The sequence below is a fragment of the Vipera berus genome (assembly GCF_964194415.1).
Source record: "Vipera berus genome assembly, chromosome: 1".
Lineage (NCBI taxonomy): Eukaryota > Metazoa > Chordata > Lepidosauria > Squamata > Viperidae > Vipera > Vipera berus.
The window spans coordinates 106,798,921-106,823,354 of NC_138202.1; the positions used below are offsets into that span (position 1 = coordinate 106,798,921).

The 24,434-nt window shown below is 39.6% G+C and overlaps 1 protein-coding gene across 1 annotated transcript in view; it reads left to right on the forward strand.

Moving 5' to 3' along the window:
* TRPM5 (transient receptor potential cation channel subfamily M member 5) overlaps positions 1-24,434 on the forward strand; it is a gene marked incomplete at its 5' end in the record, with an annotated part of 127,191 nt that overhangs the window by 46,927 nt on the left and 55,830 nt on the right. Inside the window, 7 exons of the mRNA XM_081330533.1 lie at positions 13,160-13,310; positions 14,647-14,827; positions 16,511-16,677; positions 16,857-17,028; positions 22,076-22,140; positions 22,796-22,987; positions 23,836-23,938. Coding sequence (XP_081186659.1) covers positions 13,160-13,310; positions 14,647-14,827; positions 16,511-16,677; positions 16,857-17,028; positions 22,076-22,140; positions 22,796-22,987; positions 23,836-23,938 — 1,031 coding nt within the window. The remainder of the gene's footprint in view (positions 1-13,159; positions 13,311-14,646; positions 14,828-16,510; positions 16,678-16,856; positions 17,029-22,075; positions 22,141-22,795; positions 22,988-23,835; positions 23,939-24,434) is intronic.

The following is a 24,434-nucleotide window of genomic DNA, read 5'->3' on the forward strand; positions in this document are numbered from 1 at the left end:
TGGATCCAGGGAGGTATTGTGGTTTGCAGAACTCTTCGCAGTCTTGGCCAGTTTCACAACAATGACTGCTTCCAAATAGCACTGCAATAAAAAGTGTTATACTCCAGGTAGTCCTTGACTTACAACCACAGTTGAGCCCAAAATTTCTGTTGCCAAGCAAGACAGTTGTTAAATGAGTTTTGCCCCATTTTACGAACTTCCTTGTCGCGGCTGTTAAGTGAAACAGTGCAGTTGTTAAGTTAGTAACCTGGTTCTTAAGTGAATCTGGCTTCCCTAGTGACTTTGCTTGATCACAAAAGATGATCACATGACCCTGCAACTGTCATAATTTGGATGGTTGCCAAGCATCCAAATTTTGATCACGTGACCATTGGAATGCTACAATAATCATAAGTGTGAAAATGATCATAAGTCAGTGTTTTCAGTGCTGTTGTACCTTTGAATGGTTTATTATTATTATTATTATTATTATTATTATTAATAATAATAATAATAATAATAATAATAATAATAATAATAATAATAATAATAATATAAAATAAAATAAAATAAAAATAAAAATAGAACTGGAAGGGACCTTGGAGGTCTTCTAGTCCAACCCCTGCACAGGCAGAAAACTCTATACCATTTCAGACAAATGTTTGTCCAGTCTCTTCTTAAAAACTTCCAGTGTTGGAGCATTCACCACTTCTGGAGTTAGGTTGTTCCACTGGTTAATTGTTCTAACTGTTAGGAAGTTTCTCCTTGGTTCTAGGTTGCTTCTCTCCTTGACTAGTTTCCATCCGTTGCTTCTTGTCCTGCCTTCAGGTTTTTTGGAGAATAGCTTGACTCCCTCTTCTTTGTGGCAACCCTTGAGATATTGGAACACTGCTATCATGTCACCCCTACTCCTTCTTTTCATTAAACTAGACATACCCAATTCCAGCAACCATTCTTTATGTTTTAGCCTCCAGTCCCCTAATCATCTTTGTTGCTCTTCTCTATACTCTTTCTAAAGTCTCAACATCTTTTTCACATTGTGGCGACCAAAACTGGATGCAGTATTCCAAGTGTGGCCTTACCAAGGCATTATAAAGTGATGTTAACACTTCACATGTTCTTGATTCTATCCCTCTGTTAATGCAGCTTAGCACTGTGTTGGCTTTTTGGCAGCTGCACCACATTGCTGGCTCATATTGAAGTGATTGTCCACTAGGATTCTGAGATTCCTCTCACAGTTACTACTATTGAGCAAGGTACAACCTATACTGTACCTGTGCATTTGGTTTTTCTTGCCTAAATGTAGAACCTTACTTTTTTCACCATTGAATTTCATTTTGTTAGATAGTGCCCAATGTGCAGCTCTGTCAAGATCCTCCTGTATCTTAAGTCTATCTTCTGGAGAGTTGGCTATTCCTGCCAGCTTGGTGTCATCTGCAAATCTGATGAGTTCCCAATCTACCGCCTCATCCAAATAATTGATGAACATGTTGAAGAACACTGGGCCCAAAGCAGAGCACTGGGGCAACCCACTACACACTTTTTTTAATCCCATTTATATCCTGCCCTTCTCCGAAGAGTCAGGGCAGCTTACAATCTAAAGCACAAATCAATGTGCTTAGAAATAGCCTTAATTCTATGTATATGCCTGCTTATTAGGGCTTCCCCCCCCCAGTGGCATTATTACAAAGTCAGCTTATTGCCCCCAACAATCTGGGTCCTCATTTTACCTACCTCGGAAGGATGGAAGGCTGAGTCAACCTTGAGCCTGGTGGGACTTGAACCTGCACTAATTGCAGGCAGCTGGTGTTACTTAAGGAGGCATTAGCCCACTGCTCCACCAAGGCACTTCCCTCCATGTAGATGCAGTTCCATTGAGAACCACATGCTGAGTACGGCTGGTCAGCCAGCTACAAATCCATCTTATCAAGTAGTAGGTTGTGATCTACTTTATCAAATGCCTTATTGAAGTCCAAGTAAATTATATCTACAGCATTCCTCTGGTCTGTTAATTTTGTCACCTGCTCAAAGAATGCAATAAGATTTGTCTGGCATGATCTGTTTTTGACAAACCTATGTTGGCTTTTGGTTATGACTTTATTTTCCTGTAGGTGTTCGCTGATTCTTTGCTTGATTATGTTTTCCAGAATCTTCCCAGGTATTGAGGTTAGGCTGATAGGTCTGTAGTTTCCTGGATCCATTTTATTCCCTTTTTTGAAGATGGGAACTACATCAGCTCTTTTCCAGTCCTCTGGTAGTTCCCCAGTGCTCCAGGATCTTTGAAAGATATAGTTCAGTGGTTCTGAGATCACATTTGCCAGTTCCTTCAAAATCTTGGGATGTTATCCATCTGGTCCTGGTGATTTTAATGAATAGTTGTAACTTGAGGACTATCTGTACTTATACATTTGCCTTTTGGCCCATTTCAGTAGGCTATTTCTTAGTTTTAGTTTTAAAACCAGTAAGAACCTGGGACCCAAATTCGTGAAAGAATGCCTTTCCTTATAATATTTTAATTGTGCATGTAAGATCTGCAAGGAAGACTTTTCTTAAAGCACACACTGACTCTTTTGAATAAAACAACAACCTGTACTATGGGGCCTAACTAATGGATAATAATGATAGCATGAATTTTGCCTGCAGTTCATTAACTTCTATAAAATACTTTCACTTGGGATGTTTGAAAAATGGATGTGAGAACAGGAAGAGAGAGCTAAATACAATAAACCTGGAATGCTACAGAGCTATATTTCATAAGCAAGTCTGAAGAGGAAGTATATACAAATGAAATACCCTTTTGCATAAAGAAGAAAGACTGTATACATTGAGATGACACACCTTGTTTGGGCAGCTTCCTCTGCTTTGTTTTTTAAAATGGGGGAAAATCATTGAAATCTGAGTCCATTTGCATACCATAGCTTACAGTAAAAGTTGATTATACAGCAGATAAAGATATACATATACATATACAGTAAATATAAATTGACATTGCACTAACTGAAGTTGATTGTCATGGCTTGGTTGATTGGCATAATCAAGAAGGACATATTTAATAACTTTCACAGCTAAGGGCCCCATCCAGGACAATGTAGAAGAGACTGCAGATCAGTGTGTGTGTGTGTGTGTGTGTGTGTGTGTGTGTGTGTGTGTGTGTAAGAGAGAGAGAGAGATGTAGGATGAATTAAATTTTAGCTCTTGTTATTCAATTGTATATAGCCCTTTATTCTTTTCTATCTATCTGAGTGTTGGAATGTAATTATGGAAAAGGGCTCATAAATTTGTTCATCCATCAGAAAGCTAAGTCTCTGAAAACAGAAAAGAACCACATTTGGTCTGATAAGGGAAACCACCACCACCACCACCAATTAAAAAGCTGAGGTTCAAAAGTGAGATGGGTCTGTGGAGGAAAGAAATCCTGGGAGGAAATCCTGATCCTAAGGTTGGGAGGGCTGGATAGGATGCCAAGATAAGGGTGGGGAATAAACTTTCCATCGAGTCTTTGATCTCACAATGTTGGAACTTGGCAAGAAAGTCAGTTGCCTTTGGCTAGTGCCTGTTAGTCTTAGAAGTGGCTCAGAAGTTCTGTTTGACTGATGTAAGAAGCAGGGGTGACCGCCCAGCACCCATAGTATATTGGGAGACACAAATATGGGTTTAGTGTTCCTTTTATGCATGAAAATAGTTTTTAAAGCAACTCACCGCAGAGTAATAAAAGGAAGTCAGGAGCTCTCTCACTGCACTTCACAGACTCCCCCCCTACAAGCAGTTGTTTTTAGAAGTATTTTTGAAGACACATTTAATGCTCATCTGAATATTACCTAGCAATATTACCTCATGAAATGGGATCTCTCCCACGTTACTTCACTGTTGTACTGGTGCTTGACAGTTGCTCCTTGGATTGACAATCAGGTGTGCTGAACTCTTAGCTTTATGACTACATGGATCAGCTGCAAGCCCAGTGTTTGATCCACAGGGTGATGGGGAGGTGCAGTTGTAATAACTACTTTGTCCTGAGTTTAGCAATATTCCAGAATAGCACTAGACCCTGCCCAATAATTCTAAAACTATGTTGAATAAGTTTGAACAAAGCATATGCAAAGAAAAAAAAACCCTAGGGCAAGTTTTGAGAGATGGCTATACTCATCTGCATAGCCATTCATAAGATAAGATGAGATAAGATAACCTTTATTGACATTTTTTTTACTGTGGGCACGTTACACATAAAAAATGAAATTTAGTTGCCTGCTCTCAAAGTAAAACACATACATGACACACACCTAAGCTACTATATACAACATATGTATAGACCCACACCCCTACATATACATAACAAATAAATATTAAACACTATCCATCTTGAATATATAACAGAAGGAGGAAGCTTGAGAGTTCACAAGGTTAATGCTATATGGAATGAAACTATGGCTGAATCTGGATGTTCTGCTTCAGATACCACGAAGCCTCCTCCCAGAAGGTAACAAGGAAAACAGGTTGTGAAGAGGATGCATAGTGTCCCAGATAATCTTATGGACCCTGCTCAAGCAACGCTTCTGTGCTATGTCCTAGATGGGAGGGAGGGAACTGCCAATGATCTTTTTGGCTGTCTGTTGTGATTCCTCACCAGCCAGTGGATCCGGCAGCTGAGTCTGAGGAATCAGATGAGGAGGAGAGGACTGGAGTGACATTAGAGTCAGAGGAAGGCTCTGAGGAGTTCCAGGACTTACAGTCAGATGAGGAGCCTGGCCCCTCTACTCCTGCTCAGGCTGAGACACAGCTGTGCTGGCAGCCTGAGTTGGACAGTAATGAAGAACAGTTGGGACATATCCAGGATGCATGAAAGCGCAGGCAAGAGAAGCGAGTTGGACAGAGGGATGCAATGGGGCAGCTCCAAAGGAAAGGAGAAGGCATTAGGAAGCCACGCCTTGGCTGAATTATAAAAGGGAAGGTGTGGGAGGTGGTGATTGCTGAAGGTAACTGTTCATGTTGAGAATTGAGTTTCTATGGACTGTGTTTGCCTTGGACATTGACTCAGGTCTGTGAGAATAAAAGAGGTTGGTTTTTTCATGCGGTTCCTGTACTGTCGATCATCCCCCTGTAAAAAGTAGTAAGGATAAGAGAAGGAAGATGTGCTTTTCTTATGTGATGCAGAAAATACAGGCACTGCTGTGCCCGCTTCACCAGTGTCTCGCTGTTGAGTGACCAAGCCAGCCTACTCGTTAGCTGCACACCCAGGAATTTGCTAACGAGTAGTCTGGCTTGGTTGCTCAACAGTGAGACACTGGTGAAGCGGGCACAGCAGCGCCTGTATTTTCTGCATCACATAAAAAAAGCACATCTTCCTTCCCCTGACCTTACATTTTCTACATCAAAATTATATCAGTCTTGCCCCATCCTACCTTAAAGAGAGTTGATATTTTTCCCACTGGTTGCTGATATTTAGTGGAAGGCCATACAAAGCCATGAGAATCCACCAATCACTTTCTTTAACTTCTGTATTAAAATTGTAAGAACAACAAAATTCACCGGCCTTGTTAACTGAGGCAGAATAGGATTTAGCAATCAAGGCAGTACAATTTATATTGGCATATTTTTTCTTGCTGACTCGGGGAAAGGGAAAATAAACACAAATGCAGCCATGAGGAAAAACATTTTTTTAAATATAAATTAAACAGAAAGTAATTTACTTTCCCTTTATAGACTTATTATCAGCACCTTACCAGGTGCTGTTCTGTGCTGCCACCTATTATCTGCTCTTGAATACTGCAATACACCAAATGAAAAGTGAAAACAACAATGTTAATATTGGGATTCCTCATGTGAGCCATATCTTCTCACAAAACTGTGGGGGATTTTTTGAGTGAAAAATAGGTATCTGTAGAATATGATCTATACTGTGAACTATACCATACTTATAATTTATAGGGCTATAGATTTTGCTTCAGATATAAAATGGTAAGTCAACATTTAGATTCAGGTCCAAGGATAGTGGTTTTCTCTTCCCCCTAAATCAGGGTAGGCAACCCCGGCTCTTTTATGACTCATGGACTTCAACTCCCAGAATTCCTGAGCCAGCCATCTGGGAGTTGAGGTCCGTGAGTCATAAAAGAGCCGAGGTTGCCTACCCCTGCTTAAGTCAACATGCTAACATTAACATTGCTTAGTAAATGTTAACATATTGACTTAGTGGGAAATCCTGCTTCATTTTTTTTGCTCGGATTTTAGCTTGTATCTCACTGTGTTGATTTGTGATTTGCTTTGCTTTGAATCATATGGTTATCACCAAAGCCTAGTCAGATCATGGGTGAACTATAGGGCAAGGATTATGTTCTGCCTCTCAACAAGCTATCAGTTTAAGAGAAAAACAACACAAGAACAAGGCAAAGCTCTTTCAAAGGCCTACTTATAAACCTGCCTACCAAGAACAGTAGTGTCATTTTACTTACATCTTTCAGAAATGTTTAACAAGTTATTTGGTTGTGTGTATTTATGTAATCTCTAGTTACATAAATCAGAAACACTGTTGATTTATTTCTCCCTTGAGAGGAAAAATGTTGATACAATCTACAAAAAAAGGATCCATTAGTTTGTGTTTAAATAAAGCTTGTGATTAAAATCCACCATGATTTTGTGCCATCTGTCATTTGTGCAGAATGCCAGGTTATTCCTATTTTATCTTTAAGTAAAACTCAGTACAATACCTTACCCTTACCTAAACATGTTAGAATGACATTATCCATCTTTCTGCCTTAAAATGCAGTTTCACCCTTCCTACTTTTCAGAGCAATAAAAAGTTCCAGGGGGCTTACTCATTTGGAAGGCAATCATCGGAAGCTTAAGGTGTTTAGGTTATTTGACACATAAATAATTTAAAGGCATAACTTAAAAGTTCTCTAGAAGACAGTGAAATCCATTGCCTTGGTGTTGAAATTTCAGAGTCTCGATAGATGGCCACACTATTTAAATATGTTTAGAATAAATCCTCATAATAAGAATTAGTCATCTTCTTTGGCTTCTTCTAGCCTTCTTGGTTCATTTATCTACAATTTACTTTTAAAAACCCCCGATGTGGCTGGGATTTATCTGCATAGCTTTGGCTTCCTTTCCTTTCTTCTGTTCAGACCTTCAGTTTTACAAAATACCGGTATAATTCTTAACCATTTTATAAGCATATATGGTCCAAAGAAAGAGATGTTGGGGAGTGGGAGATGAAGAGATGAAAGAATGAGAGTTAGGTCAGATTAAGTTGATGTGTCAACACTGCTAACATCAAATGTTATTGCTTGACAAGAGATGAAGAAGTAGCCGTTTCATATGTTAAACTTGTGTATTGCTTTAAAAGATTAGTTTAAGGTTGGGGGGAGGGATGAGTAGGAATGCACCTTCAAGGCCATTTCTCTCACTAAAGAAGCACAATTGTTTTTATTGGGTATTGTTGTAGATTGTGATACTAAAGAAACCAATCTGATGTTGAATTTGATAACAGCAGCACGGTTACTGGTGGGACAATACTGGAAGAAAGATAGTTTGCCTACTATAGAAGAATGGGTACTTAAAGTATCGAATCTTGCAGAAATGTCTAAGATTTCTGCTTATTTGAAGGATCATTCACAAGAAAGATATATTTCAGTTTGGAGAAGATGGATAGATTATATTCAGAATAAATATGGGACTAAAAAGTTCCACTTAGCTTATGAGTAGATTTTAGAGGGATATTGTTATTAATTTTAGTATAAGTATTGATTATATTCCCCTTCATGGATTACTGCCTTGTCGTGGCGAAGGGGCTTGCGTAATTCAATGAAGCTATGAGCTATGCCGTGCAGGGCCACCCAAGACGGACAGGTCATAGCAGAGAGTTCTGACAAAACGTGATCCACTGGAGAAGGAAATGGCAAACCACTCCAGTATCTTTGCCATGAAAACCCTATGGACAGTACCAAAAGGCAAAACGATATGACGCTGGAAGATGAGCCCCTCAGGTCGGAAGGCGTCCAATATGCTACTGGGGAAGAGCAGAGGGCTAGTACTAGTAGCGCCAGAAAGAATGAAGCAACTGGGCCAAAGCCGAAAGGACGCTCAGCTGTGGATATGTCTGGTGGTGAAAGGAAAGTCCGATGCTGTAAAGATTTTTTCTCCATAGGAACCTGGAATGTAAGATCCATGAATCAAGGAAAACTGGACGTGGTCAAACAAGAGATGACAAGACTGAACATTGACATCTTAGGTATCAGCGAACTAAAATGGACAGGAATGGGTGAATTTAATTCAGATGACCATCAGGTATACTACTGTGGGCAAGAATCCTTCAGAAGAAATGGAGTAGCCTTCATAGTCAATAAAAGAGTAGGAAAAGCAATACTGGGATACAATCCTCAAAATGACAGAATGATCTCAGTTCGAATCCAAGGCAAACCATTCAATATCACAGTAGTCCAGGTCTATGCCCCAACCACCAGTGCTGAAGAGGATGAAATTGACCAGTTCTATGAAGCACTACAGCACCTTATAGAACTAACACCAAAAAATGATGTTCTTATCATCATGGGGGATTGGAATGCTAAAGTAGGAAGCCAAAAGATAACTGGAATAACAGGCAAGTTTGGCCTTGGAGTGCAAAATGAAGCAGGGCACAGGCTGATAGAATTCTGTCAAGAGAATACAATGGTCATAGCAAACACTCTTTTCCAACAACCCAAGAGACGGCTCTACACATGGACATCACCAGATGGTCAACACAGAAATCAGATTGACTATATGCTCTGCAGCCAAAGATGGAGAAGCTCTATACAGTCAGTAAAAACAAGACCAGGAGCTGACTGTGGCTCAGACCATGAGCTTCTCCTTGCAAAGTTTAGGCTTAAACTGAAGAAAGTAGGGAAAAGCACTAGGCCACTCAGGTATGAATTAAATCATATCCCTGTTGAATATACAGTAGAGGTGACAAATAGATTTAAGGAATTAGATCTGATAGACAGAGTGCCTGAAGAACTATGGACAGAGGTTCGCGACATTGTACAACAGGTAGCAACCAAAACCATCCCAAAGAAAAAGAAATGCAAGAAAGCAAAATGGCTGTCTGAGGAAGCTTTGCAAATAGCTGAGGAAAGGAGGGAAGCGAAAGGCAAGGGAGAAAAAGAAAGATACACCCAATTGAATGCAGAATTCCAGAGAATAGCTAGAAGAGATAAGAATGCCTTCTTAAATGAACAGTGCAAAGAAATAGAAGAAAATAATAGAATAGGGAGGACCAGAGATCTTTTCAAGAAAATTGGAGAAATGAAGGGAACGTTTAATGCAAAAATGGGCATGATAAAGGACCAAAATGGCAGGGACCTAACAGAGGCAGAAGAGATTAAGAAGAGGTGGCAAAATTACACAGAAGAACTATACAAGAATGAGCTTAACGTCCCTGATAATCACAATGAGGTGGTCACTGACCTCGAGCCAGACATCCTAGAATGTGAAGTGAAGTGGGCCTTAGAAAAGCTGAGCAACAACAAAGCTAGTGGAAGTGACAGTATTCCAGCTGAGCTATTCAAAATCTTAAAAGACAATGCAGTAAAAGTGCTACACTCAATTTGCCAGCAAATTTGGAAAACTCAACAATGGCCACAGGATTGGAAAAGATCAGTTTACATTCCAATTCCAAAGAAAGGCAGTGCCAAAGAATGTTCAAACTATCGCACCATTGCACTCATTTCTCATGCTAGTAAAGTCATGCTTAAAATCCTACAAGCTAGACTTCAGCAGTATGTGGATCGAGAACTACCAGAAGTGCAGGCAGGATTTCGAAGAGGCAGAGGAACTAGAGATCAAATTGCCAACATACGCTGGATCATGGAGAAAGCTAGGGAGTTCCAGAAAAACATCTACTTCTGCTTCATTGACTATGCTAAAGCCTTTGATTGTGTGGATCATAACAAACTGTGGCAAGTTCTTAAAGAGATGGGAGTACCAGACCATCTTATTTGTCTCTTGAGAAACCTATATGCGGGTCAAGAAGCAACAGTGAGAACTGGACACGGAACCACTGATTGGTTCAAAATTGGGAAAGGAGTCCGGCAAGGCTGTATACTGTCGCCCTGCCTATTTAACTTATATGCAGAGCACATCATGAGAAAGGCAGGGCTAGATGAATCAAAAGTTGGAATTAAGATTGCCGGAAGAAATATCAACAACCTAAGATACGCAGATGATACCACTCTAATGGCAGAAAGTGAAGAAGAACTAAAGAGCCTCTTGTTGCAGGTGAAGAAGGAGAGTGCAAAACTTGGGTTGAAACTTAACATTAAGAAAACCAAGATCATGGCATCTGGCCCTCTCAATTCCTGGCAAATAGATGGGGAAGAAATGGAGGTAGTGACAGATTTTATTTTCCTGGGCTCCAAGATCACTGCAGATGGGGACTGTAGCCAAGAAATTAAAAGACGCTTGCTCCTGGGGAGGAAAGCCATGGCAAATCTAGACAGCACACTAAAAAGCAGAGACATCACCCTGTCAACAAAAGTGCGTATAGTCAAGGCTATGGTCTTCCCAGTTGCAACGTATGGCAGTGAAAGTTGGACCATAAGAAAGGCTGAGCGCCAAAGAATTGAGGCCTTTGAACTGTGGTGCTGGAGAAGACTCCTGCGAGTCCCTTGGACCGCAAGGCGATCAAACCGGTCAGTCCTAGAGGAGATCAATCCTGACTGCTCTTTAGAAGGCCAGATCCTGAAGCTAAAACTCAAGTACTTTGGCCACCTAATGAGAAGGAAGGACTCACTGGAGAAGAGCCTAATGCTGGGAAAGATCGAGGGCAATAGAAGAAGGGGACGACAGAGAATGAGGTGGCTGGATGGAGTCACTGAAGCAGTAGGCGTGAGCTTAAATGGACTCCAGAAGATGGTAGAGGACAGGAAGGCCTGGAGGAATGTTGTCCATAGGGTCGCGATGGGTCGGACACGACTTCGCAGCTAACAACAACAATTGATTATATTTGTATTTAAGTTACTATTATTATGTTTTTAATAATTTGAATGTATCTATGTTAAAGGGGAGTTAAAGCACATTATGAATTTGGTTAATTTTATAATGGATAATTTTAGTTAGAATATGATTATTATATCCATAACCCTGTATTCAGCTCTGGGAAGTGGGGGGGAAGGGGGGTGGTTTGGGGTGGGTGGGTTTTGGGGATATGTATTGTAAAAAAAATTTTTAAAACTCTTTAATTAAAAAAAAGTAAAAAAAAAGAAGATAAGGCTTTGGCGGTCTTCTAACGGAAGGGAAACTGATTCTTTAAATTAATTGGAGAATATGATTAATGATAAAATTAGAAAGGTGGAGAATTGTGTTTTAATATATTGTGCAAGGAGTGGAGATTTCGGATTCCAGCTTCCTTCGAGCAAGCATTTGCTGGTGTATTAGGCTAATAAAAGACTTTTAAGGTAAACAATGCCTCAGAGTCACTTGAAAAGCCCATAGGTCGGAAACTTGACATCACACTTATGGAACAACATTCATGCACGTAGTTTAAGTCAACTGAAGAGCTGATCAAGCTGATGACATTGTGGGGGCTAAAGAAAAGCAGCCAGATTCCTCCTTCTCAGGGGATTGGATCCAAACAGTCTTTTACAAGACAGAGCTATGAAATCAATGGGACTTAAAAGAAGATACAGTAGTGTTAAAAGTACTTCACATTGATTTCAGGGCATTTACATTAGGTTTAATATGACTGAGCCAGGATTTAATTTATTAATATATTTGGGTTCTCATGCACATAAATAAGAACAGGATGGGAGTTATAATTCAGCATTTTAATTGTTATAAACCTAAATTAGTAAGCCAATGACCTTTCAGAAATTACAGAACCATCACTCATTGAGGGCCACTGGGAATATTGGAGATATAGTTCAGTGACATTTGGAGTGCTACACATGATGTACATGATTATGTATGTTTGCATGCATGCATGTCTATATGTATGCATGGATGGACAAATAGATAAATGATAGACAAAGAGAGCGAGATTTAGAAGTTGACAGACAGATTTAGGAATTGCCAATTACATATGCATGAAACTGTATATAGCAGGGTTTTTTTTTACTTCGGGAATATATTTAACAAAAAGTGGATTAAAATTGGTATAATTAAATAATTGGAAAGTTTCTCTCTCTACTTCTTATTTTAGTATCATGAATCTTTGCTGAAGATTAGCTATACACATTAGATCTCAAAACTTTTTTAAGGGGGGGGGAAGGTATGAGAACTTGCATGGAAGGGGAATTTAATGCATGGAGAGGGAACTTATTCTGTTGCAGGTGTCCATTTCCCTGGTACCCAGATACTTTTTATAGTGTGAAATTATAATTGCCAAAATATCTTATGCTGCTGCAACTTGATTTTTTTTCTTTTCCATTTTCCTTAGATGTTTGTTTTACTAAACCTTTAAAAGAGGAGAAAGCACCTCAGATGAACAGTTGACCTTCAAGAATAAAGTGTACGTTTTTTTGTAATGATTTGAGAGAATATAATAGAAAAAGCAACACGCTATAGTTCTGCACATATCTGTACATACATCTATCTTGCCATTCACTTTCAGAAACACTGCAGTAAACAAAATACAGAAAAAGACTGTAGGGTTCTGGAAGAAAAAAATTGTGTCAGCATGCACATTTTAAAAGTACCCCATCCCTATTTATCTTAAACTTATTTTTGCTTTTCTCTGACAATAATCACATAACAAACTAGTCAAAAATAAATTTCACACACACCCATTTTAACTTCATTTATTCTTCTTACTTTTTAATTTCCAATATTCTGTACACTGTGGTTGTCACCAAATGGACCAATAGCTACCAAGCTCTACTGCACATCATGGGTTTGGTTAACTGAGAATTTCTCATAATGCTTGACAAGACAAAAAGAAAGTAGACTAGGTTATTCGCCTACAACTTGTGTCACATGTAGCATTCTCTACTTCTGACAAAGTCAATAGCATTTAGTTTTGCCAAATTTCAGCCAAGCTCAATAGTACGCTAAGCACACTTACACTATCCTATGCAACCTTGAATCAATAAACTAGAAACTATTGTTATTATTCCCACAATTGCATTCATTTTAAAAATATATTCTACTGTATTGAAAAAATTCAATCACAATTTGGTATAAAGATGAGTAGTTCAACACATTCTTTTTTCAGAGAATCAAGTCAGGACAATATTTCTACAGCATTCCAGAAGGAGAATACACAGAATAAAATGTACAGTAACGAAGAAAAAGAAAGTAGAAGGGAATTACCATTTTGTATGGGAGAAATTGACTTCTTGACTACTGGAAAAAAACAGGGAAAGGTACCATAAAACCTCTCAGCATGATCAATATTCAGTAGAATATTATTGCTATTCTATATTGTCACTGAATCTTTCTAAAAGAGACCCTTAAACAATAATTTGTGTCAGTGCTCATGATTTAAACTCATTCGGGGTGCTCTTGTTCATGGAAGAGACAGATCCAGTAGCAATCTCACAAAAGAAAGGGAATATCAAATCATTTTTACAGGAAATTATTTTCTTAGACAATGGACCTATGTGGACATGGATGAAAAAAATAAGATGCTATTTGATGTTTACAGATACAGCAAGTTGAATGCCTTCTTTAATCTGGTGTTTGATTCAGCATGTGTTGGATCAGCTCCTGGAATTCCCAGCCAGTGTGATTTCAGACTTTAGCCTTGCAGTTTGGGAATTCTGGGAACTGAAAAGACAACATAATTGTAAGCCATCAGAGTGGTTTCCATAGAGTCTGCCTTTTTTTTTTCAAGGGGTAGATAATGCATGAAGTAGATACACAGTACTGTTGCTCCTGAGTTCTTCTTACTTAAAATATTGGGGGGTTTTAGTGTCACAGTAATGATAACAAATATTAGAAGATAAGCCCACAACAGATGCCCATAATCCACTAGTTACCTTGTCTGCATTTCCTGCATCAGATGAGGAGAGCACATCTTTCTCCTTCTGTCCTAGCCACTTTTTACAGAAGCACGATTGAAAGCATTTTAACAAACTGCATAACTGTCTGGTTTGGTGGCAGCAGTGCCTCAGATAGAAAGTCCATACAGAGAATGGTAAGGACAGTCAAGAAGATCATAGGAAGCTCGCTCCCTCATATTCAGGATGTTGCTTATAAGTGCTATGTGCTTAGAGCTCAAAGCGTTGTTAGAGACCCCACACGCCCACTTTATAGTCTATTTCTGTTGCTCCCCTCTGGGAGGAGATTTTGAAGTATTTTTAGCAGGACTACCCAATTCTGCAATAGCTTTGTTCCCTATGCCATCCGTCTGGTAAACTTGCAAGATTCATTTTTCTCGTCATGCACATGTATACATAACCTGAGCTAGACTGTTGTTTCTCTGTGTCATATAATATATGTGGGTATATGCATAATTCTGTATTTATTTATTTTTGTCATATTTATGTAGTGTATATAGGAAGTGGTGACCCTTTGAGAGCTGTATGCAACAAAATTTCATGTTAATGTATGCTGATTAGTGTACATTCAAAGTGACAATAAAATTATTATTCTAGTCTAGTGTAGTCTAGTCTAGTCTAGTCAGAAGCTGGCTTATGGTTTATACAATCCTATTGTTTTTTCATGTATTTTGTCTGAATGTTATTGTCTTAATTATAGTTTCTTAAGGTTCCATGTGCCATCCATCCTGGAGTTATATTTGACCTCATGAGTAACAAGTGGAACCTTCCTGCTCCCAATCTGGTTGTCTCTTTTGTTGGAGAAGAAGAACACTTTCAGATGAAACCTTGGTTACGTGATACACTGAGGAAAGGATTGGTTAAGGCAGCCCAAAGCACAGGTTTGGATATTTTTTTCCTGAAAAAAGAGCATTTTTTAAAAGGATCTTGTTCAACAGGACTCTAAAGGATCAAATTTCTGAAAGACTTTACATATTAAAATATACCGAGAACCTTCAAACTTTTCAATTCTTGTTGATTCAATTTGCTAAATTTTCAATTTTGCTAAACTCTAACCTATTAGATTATTGCACTTAAAATGTTTATAATTTCTTTTAAAACTAGCATGGAAAGATCCAAATAGACTGACTTTTATAATCAGGTCACCATTTTCCACCCTAATCATCCTATTTTAGATAGTAGTGAGCAGTTTGGGCACACTACTATTTTATCATTCTATCCATGATTCCACTGTGCCTCCTTCATTCAGTCTCTTAACAGAGAAGTCATATGAAGACTTCTTAGCTGCCTTTCTCTTAGCTATTCTTGTCTAAACTGACAAAAATATCCCTTATATCTGTGCTGCAATCCCCAACAGCCAGCTCTGCTACATTCAGGAAGGAACATCTCCATTTCTCTTGCATCTTTTTGAACAGCCTCTTTGATCGTATCTGTCTGAAACTTGACAAAAGTTGTTTCCCAGCAGAGGAGCTACTATTGCGATATATTTCATCACGTTCTGTCTCAGAGCATCTCATTTACAGGTACTTAAAAAATAAAGAAGTTTAATTCAAAGACCTATGCACAATTTCAATGGCATTTGATACATGAGTTTAACTGCAGAGTTCATTCTCTGCTGGAGAAAAGTGGTGTGTAGCCTATAAGGAAGTGACTATTTGTACATGCAAACACATGGGGGATATGGTGGGTTAGTCCCTATGACTGTATCAAATGGGGATCCCTAAACCACTGTCTGTTATGACAACTTCTCACCGTCTTCGCTGTGCTGACCATTTCTGCTGACTATTTACAGAAAATCTGCTCTCTGCATCTTTCTTGGAATTTCCTCTTACTCTTCTTGCCCTTCTGTAGATAACAGATGTGCAATGGGCTAAATTCTCAGAAGATTCAAATTGCTTGTTATATATAGTAAGGTTAAGGAGCTGAGAACTGAAGACAAGGGAGATATGAAAAAGGGAAATGAACATGAACCTTTCCCTTACAGCTATTGTTCCAGGCTTGAATACACACAGGAAGAGTGAGAATGAGAGTGAGAGTGAGAGTGAGAGTGAGAGTGAGAGTGAGAGTGAGAGTGAGAGTGAGAGTGAGAGTGAGAGTGAGAGTGAGAGTGAGAGTGAGAGTGAGAGTGAGAGTGAGAATGAGGGAGGGAGGGAGGGAGGGAGGGAGGGAGAGAGGGAGGGAGGGAGGGAGGGAGCAAAGAACAAAGTAGAATACCTAGAAACAAACAGCTTATTTTGAGGTTCCCAGGCTTTGCTGATCTCTACATCTTAGACAGGTTTTAAGGTTTAATTTTTGATTGATTGACACATCTGTACCTATGGGAGCATTTTATCTCCTTACGTAACCATTTGCAGTTTTCCTGGGTTAACCTATGGGGGAATAGAGTTGTTTTTCTGAACCTTGCTTTAGTTTGAATTAAACTGGTCTATCCATAGAATGATCCCTGTTAGATGAAGCTCTGCCCTAAACTCCAGATTTAATTCCTGAACCTGGATTAGGTAATGCTACATGTCTTTAGTTCTTAAGTTTACCTAATATCAAGGCTGAAAAATGAATCATTTCAGGTGCCTGGATTTTTACAAGTGCTCTGCACATTGGAATAACAAAACACATCGGGCAAGCAGTTCAAGACCACATGTTGACAAGTTCTTCATCTACAGTAAAAGTAGTTGCAATAGGAATAACTTCCCTGGAGAAAATTCAGCACAGAGATCTTCTGGATAATGTCAAGGTACCCTTTTTTCACTGGTAAAAGTATGGATACCTAAGAACATGTTCTGGAATCTTGCTAAGTGGACTTTGATTTGATAGAAATGATTACATGCAATATACAATTTAATCATGTTAACCAGATATGGTCCAGAAGAACAATTTGCTTTTGTGTGAAAAGTGATGTCTTCTTTTTCCTAGAAGGAAATTCTCATAAGCCACAAAATTGATAATAAAGTCCAAGGGCCTTTGTATTCCCTTGATAACCACCATTCCCATTTCATTTTGGTGGAAGAGAGTGGACCAGATGGGACAACAAAGTTACGGCTCAACTTGGAGAAATATATTTCACAGCAGCATACCAGCTATGGAGGTAAGACAAAAATAATAATAAAATAAAACAAAATAAAATAAAATAATAAAGGGCCTTATTTGCCTTTGGTCACCATTTGAGTATTTGACATTTTCAGGGGCTTATTGTTGCCTCTGATGGGATAGAGTCAGATGGGATAGAGTCAGATTTACCTTACTTAGAACACAATCATGAAATCAATAAGACCAATTCATAATGTAAATTTGGCAGCTAATACTGTATCTGTCTTCTGCCAACCTAGCAGTTCGAAAGCACGTAAAAATGCAAGTAGAAAAATAGGGACCACTACAGTGGGAAGGTAACAGCGTTCCGTGCGCCTTTGGCGTCTAGTCATGCTGGCCACATGACCACGGAGACGTCCTCGGACAAGCGCTGGCTCTTCGGCTTTGAAACGGAGATGAGCACCGGCCCCTAGAGTCGGAAACGACTAGCACACATGTGCGGGGGAACCTTTACCTTTACCTTTACTGTATCTGTATAATTTCTTTGTTTTAGAAAAATATTCAGTAACTCTGTGAGTGTGTGCTCATATAGCCTATGAGCATGTACAGTAAGTCTTCATGCTTTTTTGCTCACAACAGAGAAGAGAGGCAAAGCAATAATCCACATGAACAATGCAACTGTTTAATATGTTTGAAGAAGCTAAAATGATAAGGAGGGACAGAGGAAGGGATGAGATATATCTGTTAGCAGCATATAAGAAGCAAAAGCTTATATTAGACATTTCATAAAATGCCATTTCCTCTCAAAAGATGGTTTTCAAGTAGTATCAATTTCTTAATGAATTTGGTTTTCGCTAAGCATCAACACTCTCCATAGGAACCTCGAATGTTCATCGACATCTTAGGAATCAGTGAACTAAAATGGACAGGAATGGGTGAATTTAATTCAGATGACCATCAGGTATACTACTGCAGGCAAGAATCTCTCAGAAGAAATGGAGTAGCCTTCATAGTCAATAAAAGAGTAGGAAAAGCAATACTGGGATACAATCCCCAAAATGACAGAATGATCTCAGTTTGAATCCAAGGCAAACCATTCAATATCACAGTAGTCCAGGTCTATGCCCCAACCACCAGTACTCAAGAGGATGAAATTGACCAGTTCTATGAAGCCCTGCAGCACCTTATAGAACTAACACCAAAAAATGATGTCCTTATCATAATGGGGGATTGGAATGCAAAAGTAGGAAGCCAAAGGATAACCGGAATAACAGGCAAGTTTGGCCTTGGAGTTCAAAACGGAGCAGGGCACAGGCTGATAGAATTTTGTCAAGAGAATATGATGGTCATAGCAAACACTCTTTTCCAACAACCCAAGAGATGGCTCTACACATGGACATCACCAGACGGTCAACATAGAAATCAGATTGACTATGTGCTCTGCAGCCAAAGATGGAGAAGCTCTATACAGTCAGTAAAAACAAGACGAGCAGCTGACTGTGGCTCAGACCATGAGCTTCTCATTGCAAAGTTTAGACTTAAACTGAAGAAAGTAGGGAAAAGCACTAGGCCACTCAGGTATGAACTAAATCATATCCCTGACAAATATACAGTAGAGGTGACAAATAGATTTAAGGAATGAGATCTGATAGAGTGTCTGAAGAACTATGAACGGAGGTTCACAACATTGTACAAGAGGTAGCAACTAAAACCATCCCAAAGAAAAAGAAATGCAAGAAAGCAAAATGGCTGTCTGAGGAAGCTTTGCAAATAGCTGAGGGAAGGAGGGAAGCGAAAGGCAAGGGAGAAAAAGAAAGATACGCCCAATTGAATGCAGAATTCCAGAGAACAGCTAGAAGAGATAAGAATGCCTTCTTAAATGAACAGTGCAAAGAAATAGAAGAAAACAATAGAATAGGAGGACCAGAGATCTCTTCAAGAATATTGGAGAGATGAAGGGAATGTTTCATGCAAAAATGGGTACAATAAAGGACCAAAATGGCAGGGACCTAACAGAGGCAGAAGAGATTAAGAAGAGGTGGCAAAATTACACAGAAGAACTATATAAGAATGAGCTTAACATCCCTGATAACCACAATGGGGTGGTCAATGACCTCGAGCCAGACATCCTAGAATTTGAAGTGAAGTGGGCCTTAGGAAAGGTGAGCAACAACAAAGCTAGTGGAAGTGACAGTATTCCAGCTGAGCTATTCAAAATCTTAAAAGACGATGCAGTAAAAGTGCTACACTCAATTTGCCAGCAAATTTGGAAAACTCAACAGTGGCCACAGGATTGGAAAAGATCAGTTTACATTCCAATTCCAAAGAAAGGCAGTGCCAAAGTATTTTCAAACTATTGCACCATTGCACTCATTTCACATGCTAGTAAAGTTATGGTTAAAATCCTACAAGCTAGACTCCAGCAGTATGTGGATCGGGAACTACCAGAAGTACAGGCAGGATTTCGAAGAGGTAGAGGAACTAGAGATCAAATTGCCAACATACGCTGGATCATGGAGAAAGCTAGAGAGTTCCAGAAAAACATCTACTTCTGCTTCATTGACTATGCTAAAGCCTTTGATTGTGTGGATCACAACCAACTGTGGCAAGTTCTTAAAGAGATGGGAGTACCAGACCATCTTATTTGTCTCTTTGGAAACCTATATGCGGGTCAAGAAGCAACTGTGAGAACTGGACACGGAACCACTGATTGGTTCAAAATTGGGAAAGGAGTCTGGCAAGGCTGTATACTGTCACCCTGCCTATTTAACTTATATGCAGAGCACCTCATGAGAAAGGCAGGGCTAGATGAATCAAAAGTTGGAATTAAGATTGCCAGGAGAAATATCAACAACCTAAGATATGCAGATGATACCACTCTAATGGCAGAAAGTGAAGAGGAACTAAAGAGCCTCTTTTTGCGGGTGAAGAAGGAGAGTGCAAAAGTGGACTTGAAACTTAACATTAAGAAAACCAAGATCATGGCATCTGGCCCTCTCAATTCCTGGCAAATAGATGGGGAAGAAATGGAGGTAGTGACAGATTTTATTTCCCTGGGCTCCTAGATCACTGCAGATGGGGACTGCAGCCAAGAAATTAAAAGACACTTGCTCCTGGGGAGGAAAGTCATGGCAATTCTTGACAGCGCACTAAAAAGCAGAGACATCACCCTGCCAACAAAAGTGCGTATAGTCAAGGCTATGGTCTTCCCAGTTGCAATGTATATGAAGCCGCTGGGAGAGATCATCCGTGGCTTCGGGGTGAAATATCATCAATATGCTGATGATACCCAGCTATTCATCTCCACCCCGAACCAACCCAGTGATGCCCTCGATGTGATGTCCTGTTGCCTGGAAGTGGTACAGATTTGGATGGGGAAAAACAGGCTTCGACTCAACCCGGCCAAGACTGAGTGGCTCTACATACCGTCATCTCGTTTAGTCCAAGAGGTTCCATCTTTGACTATAGGAGGAGAGATGTTACCTCCCATTGATAGAGCACGCAATCTGGGCGTCCTCCTAGATTCACGACTCAGTTTTGAAGATCATATTGGAGTCGTGGCTAGGGGGGCATTTGCCCAGATTCGCCTAATATACCAATTGCGCCCCTTTCTGGACCGAGATGCCCTACGTACAGTCACCCACGCACTCGTTACCTCCCGTATAGACTACTGTAATGCTCTCTACATGGGGCTGCCCTTGAAAGCCACCCGGAGGCTTCAGCTGGTGCAGAATGCAGCTGCACGGGTTGTGATGGGAGCACCCCGATACTCCCATATTACACCCCTCCTGCGTGAGCTGCATTGGCTACCGGTTGCCCTCCGGGTGAGATTTAAGGTGCTGGTACTTACCTTTAAAGCCCTACATGGCTTAGGCCCGGGATACTTGCAGGACCAACTGCTGCCGGGAACAAATTCCCATCGCTCAGTACGCTCACACAGAGAAGGCCTCCTCAGGGTACCGTCAGCTAGGCAATGTCGGCTGGCAACCCCCAGGGGGAGGGCCTTCTCTGTGGGAGCGCCAGCCCTATGGAATCAGCTCTCCCCTGAGCTTCGGATGGCCCAAAATATCCAATCCTTTCGCCGCGGCCTCAAAACACTCCTTTTCCACCAGGCTGACCTGGACTGACAGGCATTTTAATTAATTATATTTACAATTTTTAATTTATTTTCAGTTTTTAATTTTAATTTGTTGCACAGATGATTTTAATTTTATTTTTATCTTATTTTCTGTACTTATTATATGTTTTGTTGTTAGCCGCCCTGAGTCCTTCGGGAGATAGGGCGGGATATAAATCCCATCAATAAATAAATAAATAAATAAATGTATGGCAGTGAAAGTTGGACCATACGAAAGGCTGAGCACCAAAGAATTGAGGCCTTTGAACTATGGTGTTGGAGAAGACTCCTGCGAGTCACTTGGACTGCAAGGCAATCAAACCAGTCAGTCCTAGAGGAGATCAACCTTGACTGCTCTTTAGAAGGCCAGATCCTGAAGCTAAAACTCAAATACTTTGGCCACCTAATGAGAAGGAAGGATTCATTGGAGAAGAGCCTAATGCTGGGAAAGGTTGAGGGCAAGAGAAGAAGGGGACGACAGAGAATGAGGTAACTGGATGGAGTCACTGAAGCAGTAGGCATGAGCTTAAATGGACTCCAGAAGATGGTAGAGGACAGGAAGGCATGGAGGAACATTGTCCATGGGGTCGTGATGGGTCGGACATGACTTCGCAACTAACAACAGCAAAGCATCAGCACATTGAGCATCCTTAAGCATTGAATTTTAGTTGAGCTCATGACTCTCTCTCTCTCTCTCTCTCTCTCTCTCTCTCTCTCTCTCTCTCTCTCTCTCTCTCTCTCTCTCTCTCTCTCTCTCTCTCTCTCTCTCTTCTCTCTCTCTCTCTGTTACTAAGCCAAAATCAACAGCTTAGAGTGATGTGTGATCCCTACAAATATTGTATAGATCCCTCTGCTATTTTGTAGCACGATCAAATAGAGACGATATTGGGCAAAGGCCAACTAGAAGCAAATAATCAGCTTAATTAGTAAATATATATTCTGAAAGTTGTGAGAGATTTATTGAATATTTTATAATATATTAACTCAGGAACAGATAGCATCGAAATCCCAGTTCTCTGCTTACTTGTGAATGGAAGACCTCACATTCTTGAGGTAAGACATGAACAATTTTGTTGCCATAAGAATTCTAACTATGTAAAGATTCTAGTGCTGGGCAAGAAACAGAGGCCTCTGAGAACAGGTGCTTACGTGGGTAGGACTGCTTAAAAGTGAAATAAATAATACAGTTGCGTAATTCCTGGGTAAATTCCAGTTGGAACATCACAAAACAAGAGACCAGAACATTTTTCAGTTATTTAGTTAAATGAAATAATGAGAAGAGGAAGAAATAAGCTTGATTCAAACTCTGCTGTCTAGTAGCTGTCTAAATATGCAGGAAATATTATGTAGACTTAATGTTAGTCTTGGCTAAGCATCAGCACAGGGTTCTCACGGATACCAAGTTCTAACAGGGATTAACACTGGAAGCTTTTCTTTTTCTTTTAAAATTTACTTCATTTAACCTTTGGTCTGAACTTCATAGATCGTTTGCCACTGACTTCATTAGGATTTTTAAAAACTTCCAGTCTAGCCTGCACCTCTGCAATTTCCTAGTCTCCCATCCAAATTACAGACCAGATCAGACCCCACTATTACCTGAGTGGGCTTGATATAAGTTCCACTGAATTCAATGAGTAGATCTGTATACAATTATGTGGTTTTCTTTTGTCTGAACATATATGACCCTATTTGTTTTTTGGTTTAATAGCGAATTAGCAGGGGGCTGGAAAATTCTGTCCCTTGTCTCATCTTGGCTGGATCTGGTGGTATAGCTGATATTTTAGCTGCACTGATGAATGAGCCACATTTAATGGTGCCACAGGTCATAGAAAAACAATTAAAACAGAAGTTCCCCACAGAAAATTTCTCTTGGAATGACATTGTTCATTGGTCCGAAATGGTAAGTTTATTTCTTAATGCATCAAATGCATTTAGGAACTGTAAAAAATATTTAGCGAACACTTCCATTTCTTCTATGTCTTCTGTTTACCTGTCTATCACAAATCAACCCACTCTCTCCTAACTATATAACTTTTTAAGGGGGAAAAATGTGCCCAAGACTTCATATCTTAGGAAATATACAGATTATAAAAGACATCAATAAAACCATCATATAATGGTGAAATATAACAGCCTTAAAAGAACATAAGCTAAAATGCTGCTGAGTATCAACACCCATAAAATAAGTGAGAAAGAAAAATAGGAGCCTCTCTACGGCCTTCTCTCTGCCATATGGGACTATCCCTCCACAGCGTCCAAAAATCCCATGAGAGTGAGGCATACTTTAGAGAATAGATGTTGTCAGGTGTTTGTGCACACTGGTGTATCGTATTGTGATACATGTCACAGGTTCCACATCACTGATACAGGCAGTCCATCAGGCAACCTAGCCCATTATCAATTTGCTCATCTAGCTGATTGCCAATTTGAGTGCTATGCAGACTAACAGCTTGTCTCCTACCAGCATCTGAGTTTTTCTGAACTAGATTTAAAGGTAGCTCTAAGCAGAACATATTAAAAGAGTCTAATTTTGGAAGTAATTATAGTAACTTCAAAGAGCTCGGCTCATTTACATGCCCTGAGTATTCCCAGACAAGGCTAGTATTTATTCTTCTTTTAAGTGGGCCTGCAGAGACCATCGCTTGCTTTATTTTGCCTCTCATAACCCTTGGCGTGTAATATAATCAAAGCATGAATAATCTGTAATTTTAACTGTTGGAAACCAGTTGTCTGCTTTTAACCCTTTAGATCCAAAGCATTATCACCCAGGAGCAGCTTCTAACTCTGCATGACTTTGAACAAGAAGGTTCAGAAGAATTGGATACAGTTATTTTGAAAGCCCTGGTTAAAGGTAACATACTTTTAATCAATGCTATTTGTTTGTTAAAACACAAACAAGGATCTCACTTGCTTTATGTACAGAATTTCTTACCATGAACACAGTCCAAATAGTGAATCACACAAGATAGAAATCCATTGATTCACAAGCCAGTTCCAATTTAAACTTCAAAAATATTAAGCTACTATTTTAAAAATCATTAACTGCAAACCAAAGGCTTGCTGAGATGGGAAAGTGACATAGCCATTGTTTTATATTCAAAAAGAACTATGAGCATCGCCGTGATTAATTAATTATGTGCCATCAAGTCTTTGCATGCTTCCATGCAGTGGTTAATTAGCTGACTGATTGTCATACCATAGGTTTTTGTTGTAGCAACATAAAAATAATGTTTTACAATGTGTGTTACAAGTTCATACTTGGAACGGGGAAAAAGCACATGCTCACGCCTGGGTCGGTGTTTTCAAAAAAAGGATAACCTTTTTTTCTGTGTAATCACATTTTTAAT